General features: G+C 36.0%; 2 protein-coding genes across 2 annotated transcripts; one reads left to right on the top strand and one right to left on the bottom strand.

The window, feature by feature from the left end:
- The first annotated feature begins 422 nt into the window (after nucleotides 1-422).
- Nucleotides 423-5,245, top strand: LOC118047462 (uncharacterized protein At4g38062). Its single transcript, XM_035056766.2, has 2 exons — nucleotides 423-593; nucleotides 1,467-5,245. Exon 2 carries the CDS (start codon nucleotides 1,499-1,501, stop codon nucleotides 5,057-5,059), a length of 3,561 nt encoding a protein of 1,186 aa, XP_034912657.1. The 5' UTR covers nucleotides 423-593; nucleotides 1,467-1,498; the 3' UTR covers nucleotides 5,060-5,245.
- Nucleotides 5,246-5,984: 739 nt separating this feature from the next.
- Nucleotides 5,985-7,119, bottom strand: LOC118047463 (probable histone H2A.1). Its single transcript, XM_035056767.2, has 2 exons — nucleotides 6,835-7,119; nucleotides 5,985-6,471 (listed from the first exon to the last, which is right to left on the bottom strand). The coding sequence occupies exons 1-2, from the start codon at nucleotides 7,021-7,023 to the stop codon at nucleotides 6,256-6,258; spliced, it is 405 nt and encodes a 134-aa protein (XP_034912658.1). The 5' UTR covers nucleotides 7,024-7,119; the 3' UTR covers nucleotides 5,985-6,255.
- Between the last annotated feature and the right edge of the window lie 1,880 nt (nucleotides 7,120-8,999).

The raw sequence follows: 8,999 nt of genomic DNA, 5'->3' as shown, positions 1-8,999 counted from the left end.
AAAAAATCATTGCTTGAAAATATCAATCCAGACTTCTTTGATTTAAGAGAGGAAGAGAAGAGGGTTGCGTAATTTAGTGACTAATTTGTTTTGTTAATCTAATCGATAATATTGATTATTTTTAAAAAAAAAAATTCTTAAAAATGTATATTTTTTAAAATTAACATATCAAAACAATAAAAAATATATATATAAATAATTTTAAACAAAAAAAAACCATTTTAATATCACTGGAAATAATTTATTGATTTACCACTGTGTCCCGCTATAAAAATTATGAAATTAATTCCAAGGAAATAAAACCTCTGAAGCCAAGCCCAAACCAATATAGTAGGCCCAAGTTACAAGTCCAACGAACCTCTCACACCGTTAAAATCGAAACCCTGACGCCGTGTGATTCGATTTCGATTTCAAATCAAATACCCCTCCCTCTCAACGGCTATCCCTTGCACTTTCTCTATTTGCTTTCATCTTCTAATCTCAATCTTTCTCTCTACAAGCCAACAAAATCACAACAAACTCTCTTTCTTACATGGATAAATCTCTAACAACAGTATACCCAAACCCATAACGACGACGACGACGACAACCAGGTATGTTTTTTTTGGTGGGTCGTCTCTCTTATTCTTGCTTGTTCAAGTGTTAAAAGAATCATCAAGCAGTGAGGTTTCTTAATCTCTCAAGTCTTTAGCTTTCACATGTTTTTTTTTTTTTTGTTACAAGTCATTTTAAGTTAGCCCTTTGTTTCTTTCTTTCTGGGCCTCTCTGTATTTTGCCAGGGACTTTATTGATTTATTTATTTGAATGCTGGGTTCTTAACAAGACTACACAGTGACTTAAAGTTAGCCATTGTGAAATCCTGACAGAAAATGAGATCTAAAGGCCTTTTCTTTTGGATTACATGTTTTTGACAATAAGATACATATTTTGGTCTATTATTGGATGCAAAAACGGAAAAGAAATAGACTTTTTAGATTTTAATGATAATAATAATTTTTAGTCTTTGTTTAATCTTGGGAGAAAAAACATGGAAAATCTTATTAAAATTGGTATCCAAATCTTTGGTTATTTTGGGTTTTATTTGATTTCTTATGATCTGGAAACTAAAGATTGGCCTTGCTCGTTGACATGTAGGTTCTTCATAATACAAAAGGGACAGCAAATAGGGTTTGTGGTCTTAAGGATTTTAATCACTTTTTTAATGGTGGTGTTTTATGCTGTCCATCTGTTCTTAATTAGACCTGGAATAGGGATGCAATGCTCTTTTGGGAAGAAACAAAATAGCACCATAGGAATTATTATGCTGTTGCACAGTATTTGATTTGGTTAGTTGGATTTGAACCTCTTGACATATCCACAATGTGATCTTCATTATATATCTGTTTGTGGTACTGTGTTCTCCATTGACATAATTGCTCTTAAATCAACTTCAATTTGTCATCTGAAAGATTTTTGCTTGTGAACAGGTGAGATTTGTTTCTTTTAAACTTGAGAGGAAATGGGTGAAGAGTTTGATGAAGCGAAAGCTGAGATTGAGAAGCTCAAAGCAGATTTGAAACTCAAAGCAGAATTGGCTGACAACCTGAGGAAAGCTCATGGTGAACAGCTTATCCGAACTCAAGAAGCATGTTCTAAGATTGAGAAACTGGCACGAGAATCAAATGGAAAGGAAGAGGAGATCTCCAAGGTGAAGCGGATGTGTGAAGATTTGCAATGCAGTTTGAATGAAAAAGAGTCCGTTATCAGACGTCTAAGCACTGCAAATGATAAGCTTAGAGTTGATTGCGGTGAGAAGTGTAAAAAATGGGAGGAGGAGAAAAGGGCGATAGTATTGGCACTAGATGAGGCAAATGAGAAGAACATAGATCAAGAGCAAAAGATTAATGTGTTTATGGCAGAAATTGAAGGTCTCAAGGGGCTTCTGTCGGCTTCTCAGAAGAAATGCTTGGAAGCAGAGAAAAATGCCAAAGCATCCAAAGAGATGAGGAAAAGGGATGCTATGCTACTCAAGTTAGAGGAGGAGAGCATGAAAGTAGAAAATCAGCTAAAATGGAAGAAAGAACAGTTCAGCCATCTAGAAGAAGCACATGAAAAGCTCCGAGATCAGTTCAGGGAAAGCAAGAAAGGGTGGGAGATGGAGAAGTCCACATTGATTGACGAAATTTGCTCACTGCAGTCACGCTTAGATTCTCAGACCAGAATCTTAGAAGATCTTGAAAGACGGTTCAAGATGTGCAATGAAGCCTTAGCTCGTGAAGAAAGCAGGAGAAATCATCTGGAAGTTGAGGTTTCTGAATTTAAAGCACGCTTTGAGAATGTTTTCACTGAGTGTCAGGATGCAAAGTCACAACTAGAATGCTTGGCCACTCAGAGGGACAGAGAAATTGCAGCTCTGAGACATTCTTTGGCAACAAAGGAGACATTTTACAAAGAAATCGAGTACAAAGCAGGGAGGCTAGAGGAAGAAAATCAGGAGTTGCTGGTGTCCCTTAAAGAACTTCAGGAGGCTGGGATTCGGGAAACGGGGAATTCTTCTTCTTTGGCAAAAATGCGAAACAAACTCAAGAGTTTGGAGCAGATGCACAGAAATTGTTCTTCAAATCTTAGAGCTAAAGAAGCTGAATGGAGCTTTCAACTGGAGAAATTGACTGAAGAGCTGGATAATTACAGGACTGCACTAGAGAGCAAAGAAACAACGGTAGAAGAACTTGGGATAGAATTGGAAACTTGTCACTCGGTGATATTGCAGTTGAAGATGCAGAATGAGGAGGCTTCGACAATGCTACTGGTGTTGAAATCAGGTATAACTGAGGCTCAGCTGAACATTGAGAATGCTGATACTGAGGCAAGACTTCGTGACAAAGAAAGGAGAGAAAATGTCTCTCTCTTGATGAGGCAGCTGGAGACAAAGAACACTGCTCTAGCTAAAGTGATGACAGATTTCGAGGATGAACGTCAAAAGGTTGCATCTTTATTGAAGAGAATTGAGGACCTGGATCTTGTTGAAGACCAACGACTACTGTTGCAGAAAGAGCTTGAAAGATACAAAGAATTGCTTGAGGAATCGTCCAGAAGTCAACTTTGCTTCAAGAAGCAAGCTTTGCAGACAGAAACTGACTTGAAAGATAAACTTAAGGCAGTTTGTGATGACTTGGACGTGGCAAACTCAGAATTAGCCAAAGAACATCAGAAGTTAGTATCTTTGTCAAGGAAAGCCAAGGCCTTGGATCTTATAGAAGAGAAGTGTCTCTTGATGCAGAAAGAGTTGGAGAAGTACAAGGAAGCGCTTGAGCAGTCATCTAGGCATCAACGTTGCCTAGAAAAGCAAGCTTTGCAGATTGAAAACGATTCGAAAGAGAAATTCAGAGAAGTTTGTGATGCATTCGACATGGCCAGTTCTGAATTGGCGGAACATCATGAGAAGGTGGAATGCTTTTCTAGGAGGGTTGATCACTTAGAACTGGTTGAAGAGCAACGGCTCCTGATGCAGAAAGAGCTTGAGAGGTATAAGGAAATGGTTAAGCAATCATCGAGTGAGCAGCTTCTCATAGAAAAGAAAGCTTTGGATGTGGAAACTGACTTAAAGAAGAAACTACGAGAAGTTTATGATGCGTTGGACACTGCAAATGCTGAATTAGCTAAAGAAAACGAGAACACAGCTTCTTTGTCGAGAAGGGTTCAATCCCTTGATCATATTGAAGAGCAGAACCTCCAGATGCAAAAAGAACTCAAGAAATACAAAGAAATGCTCGAGGAGTCATCCAGGTGCCAACACCGATTGGAAAAGCAATCTTTCCAGAAGGAAAAAGACTTGAAAGAGAAACTTCAAGAAGTTTGTGATGCCATAGACAGATTGAAATCTGATTTTGCAGCTAAAATTTACGAAGGACATGCTCTGGAATTTGAATTGTGGATGTGGAAAACTGTTGCTCATCGCTTAAAAGATGATCTTGAAGAAAGCCAGTTGTTGCGCAAAGACATAGAAGCTTCTCTTCTATCACAAGTAGAAGTTGAGGAAACCATCAAGCAGGAGAAAGATGACCTTGCCTGTCTATTAAAAGCAAGGGACAGTAGAATAGATAGCATGCAGCATCAGATTGATTTCTTTGAGAAAGAACTTAAAACAAGAGAGTCAGCTGCAGCCACTTCTGCAAAGGAGACAGTACTGTCCTTTGAATCAGAGAAAGAGGGTTTTCTACGAACCATGAGAGAGAAGGACAAAATTTTAGATGATCTGCAGAAAGAGGTTGGGTGGCTGGAGCAAGAATCGCTGAAAAGAGAACTTGAAGTTTCGCTGTTGACACTGGTAGAGGCTGAAAGAAAATTTGATCTTGAAAAAGAACATTTTATCCAGCTCATGGAAGAGAAAGATCAAAGAATAGACGACCTCTTGCAATGTGTGAGGTCGAGGGAACAAAAATTTAATGGCTCGTTGATCTCTCTCTCTTTGGAGCTTGCTGAGAAACAGGCTGAGATTGGTTTGGTCCATGAGGCCTGGGAGAAGATCGCTTCAGCCGAGATTCTGGCCCAACTGGAAATTGAAGAGAAGAAAATGATGTTATTGGAGCTGGAGGATGACATCTTTTCTGTACAAAAGAAACTGGAATTGCAGGAAAAATCACTCTCGGAATCGAAACACAAGGCAATAGAAATTGAAGCTGAACTAGAAGAAAAACTGCTGGAAATGAAGAAATTAGAGAATCTAATGGAGACGAAGCTGAGAATGTCAGAAGCCTCGGTAGATGAGCTGAAAAGAGGGAACAAAAGTTTGGCTGAAAATGTAATGAAGATGTCATCAGAAAGGGACAATTTGTTTGGCTTTTTCACGGGACTTGGTGAGAGAATCAGCCAGTTCTCCAATGAAGACATGCAATTGATGGGATCCTTGGCATGCATGGTGCAGTCATTTGACAATAGTGGATCATCTAGTGCCATGTTGAAGTGTGATACTGGGCTTTTCAATGCTGTGAAGGAGAATGTCAATACTTGTCCTTCACCAACAATAAAGAGACTTCAGTCTGTTCCTGATGAGAGAGCACCATTTAGAGAGCTCAACTAGCTATAACTGGGAAAGAGTTGTTAATATAGCCTGCAATATGCTAGCGTGATTCTTCCTTTAACATGTCTTACTGATTGCTATTACCATGCGATTTATGTATATTAGTATATATGATGTGCACGTTTGAGCAATTTGTTGTGCGAAGAGAATTTGCCACAGATTCAGATTGATTTAACATTTTCTGTCCCTTGGTCTTGTCATTTTTTTTTACTTCATGTATTGTTGTTATACAGAACCAAATGCTTTTAAATGCATTTCTTTCCTAGCAAGTAGCACCACGCCAAGCCAAGCATTTCTGCGCTCACAAACTCAAACAGGCCTCAATGTTTCCAACAGTGATTGAAGCTCCTCTGAAATATATCAATTAAAAAGAAACCACGCAAGCTAAAAAACCATCATCAATTAGCTCCTCACAACAGAAACGGAAAAACAGTTCTCTGATGTAAACAAGCAAGGGAGGACCAATCTTCCGTCATTGAAGAATTAAGACGGGAGCAACTTGGCAAGTCAACATCCATGTTCTTGGTATAAACCACTCCAACGTATTCCTGAGTTTGCTGTAATAACCATTCTAATCATGGCCTATCTATTAACAGACTCGTAGTCATCTCTTGTAAATTCCACTCGATACCAATCATACCCTCAGGACAACACTCCTAAGCACTTGCATAGACTGTATCATCACATATTGGTGGCCCAACAATCCTCCTGTCAATTTCTACACCTAGAAAACCAATAAACCCAGGAAACATGTCAAGCTTCGACAAGAAATTGATGCAAATCTAGCACTAAAGATCCTTCAGCCGCTTTGAAATGCAAGCGTCAATATCAACCACCTATCATCTCGCTCTAACACCAATTAGAAAACAACACTCCACACCCACTGCCTGCTACACATCCCATCTCATTCGAAACAATAATCAGATGATAAAATCAAATAAGGATAGATTCAAGTCGTGCATTAAATGCCATTACATAGAAAAAAAATATTTTCCACCATAACATGAGCACAAAGATGATGATCAATTTATATTCACATCATTAATTGTAAAACCCTAACTACTAAAACTACCCTTACATGAACACAGCCTCAAGTCCTAAAATCTGAAGAAAAATTGAAGCTAAAAGACTTCAAATTTTCACAGTGAAGTCACAGTGACAGAAAATACACTTCCTTTAGATCTCTTCCTTCACATTTAACTGTCATCATCAGCCGAGGCCTTGGAGGAGCCACCAGTCTTCTTTGGGAGGAGAAGGTTGTGGATGTTAGGCATCACACCTCCGTTAGCAATTGTAACATCACCAAGAAGCTTGCTTAGCTCTTCATCATTCCTCACTGCTAGCTGGATGTGGCGTGGCACAATACGGGTCTTCTTGTTGTCTCTTGCTGCATTTCCAGCCAATTCAAGTACCTGACAGCACAACATACACAAGACCCATCAAACACAAAACCAATTGAAAAGATACTTTCACTGATTTAGGCTTTGAAACAAAAATTCAAAACTCTCAGATTCAGACATGGAAATTTAAGAACACCAAAATTGACTCAGGAACGAGTTCAAACCCTAGATTCCAAAAAACCCAATAAGCAAAATCACAGACTAGCCACGGCCACGTCTTCAAAAACACAATTAACAGGATAATTTCCGAGAACAAGAAGATAATTCCCAAAAAAACGATCAAGATCACCAAAACAAAAGAACCCTAGATTCACAAAATCATACCAAAACACTTCATAGAGAGAAGATTAAGAAACAAAATTGAGGCATTATTACCTCAGCAGCAAGATATTCAAGTACAGCAGCTAGGTAGACAGGAGCGCCGGCGCCAACACGCTCAGCATACTTGCCGGCCTTCAAGAATCTAGCAATACGACCCACCGGAAACTGCAGACCGGCCTTGCTACTCCTTGATGTAGCCTTCTTTGCTGTTCCAGATCCTAGGGTTTTGCCTCTGCCAGCCATTGATTGACTATTTTCGAACAAATAGTCGAAACGAAATGTGTAGAGGGTATTTCTTTTGGGAGAGGATAAATGCTGAGAGGAAATCTGAAGTGCGGAATGGGTGTTTTGGGGTTTATATAGGAGAACAGAAAATCGGGGTGGCCAATGAGAGAGGAGTACGCGGATCGAGATCCGTGGCCGTTAGATTGGAAGTGGAAGGACGGTGGAGATTCCGTAAACTTCTTGGTTTTGTTATGGGAATTTTTCGTTGGGATTGGTGGATCCACTGAAATGGGGTTTTGAACGTAGCTTTTGGTTATTGCAATACATATAAATAAAATTGTGATTGACAACGTTGAATAAAAGAAAACGATTATTTTTATATTTTATTTGGACGAGGGTGTGTGTGTGTATTACTTTTTATTTGAATTATTTTTAACTTTTTTATATTAAACAAATAATTAGATATTATTTTTTTAATTTAGCTTACATTAAATATTGAAATTAATAATAATATAATAAATCTTATTATAAAAACTTAAATCGATCTGGCGAATTGACCTAGAACCTTGACAACTTGGAGTTTAAAGCAATTTGAATTAAAAAATAAAAATAAAAAAAAATAATTGATCGAGTCTAAATCAATCAAAAACACAAGTAAACTCGAGACTCTATCAAAACCCAAGTAAAAAACTTGTGACTTTTCTTTTGTGTCATTTTGAATCTTTTAAAAAAATTGAAGCAGATTCAGGTTGACCTAGCCGACCCATGACTCGAGCATTATTTCAAGTCAGGTTTTAAAATTATAATAATAATCATATTTATCATTACATGTCTTGGTTGGACAAATTTAAAATTAAGAGTTTTTGCATAAATATTGTAGTGATAAAAAAAATAATAAATATTATCTATGTATAAATGTTTTTTTCTATAGATCATGTTCTGAAAGTACAAAAATTTATTTTAAAATTATTTCAATATTAATTTATTTTTATATTTCTATCTCTTCAATCAAATATATTTTTATCTTTGTGTTTTATGCTTTTTTTATAAAAAAAACACTACTTAAGAGACAATTAAGGATCTGATTCTATTTAAGCTAAATCTACATCTACATATTAGCATGTCAATTCAATTTCCTCCTGAAGTTTTAAAAAATTTAAAAGATATTGTTTAATAAAAAATTAAAAATTCAAGTTGATTGATTCTTACTTAGGTTATTAAGATCATGCTTGGCAATATGACCTGGTCACGCTTTTGAGAAAATTATAAAAACAAATTGCTTTAAATTATTATTTTAGTGTTTTAATGTGTTGGTATCAAAAATAAATTTTAAAAAATAAAAAATATATATTATTTTAATATATTTTTAAATAAAAAAATATTTTAAAAAGCAATTATTATTACAATATCAAACAGGCGATGCGTTAAATTAAGTTAAGTTTAATAATTATGATTTTAAATTTTGAATTATTTTGAAATTTTCTTACTCGATTGGTTTTGTCGATTAAGGAATGTGGATTGGCGATAGCATGTCCTTGAATTTATATGGGTCAGATATGAAAGAATATGCTCTTCGAGTCTCATTAAGTGATTATTTGGAGTTAATATACTCTTCAAGTCTCACTAAGTGACTGTTTGAGAACGCTGTTAAAATTATATTTTTTAAAAAATTAAAATTTTATTTATTTTTTTATATTTTTTGTTCGTTTTAAAGTGTCAATATCAATAATTTTTTAAAAAATATAAAAAATTATTTTAATATATTTTTAGATAAAAAATATTTTTAAAAACAACCATTATCATAATTTTAAAACCTCTTTAAACCTAGTTTAAGGTTTAAGAAGGAAAAGTCGATCCACGATGAATGACATTTGATATCATTCTATGCAAGATAATGGTAGCTTAATAATTAAAGATTTAGTTTTTGGTTTGAGCACAACTTTAAAGAGAGACGCCAAACATTTGGAAATATGCACTTCGATTGCTTTTAGGCA

Source organism: Populus alba, chromosome 11 (genome assembly GCF_005239225.2).
Source record: "Populus alba chromosome 11, ASM523922v2, whole genome shotgun sequence".
NCBI lineage: Eukaryota > Viridiplantae > Streptophyta > Magnoliopsida > Malpighiales > Salicaceae > Populus > Populus alba.
This window is presented reverse-complemented; position numbering and strand designations above follow the sequence as displayed.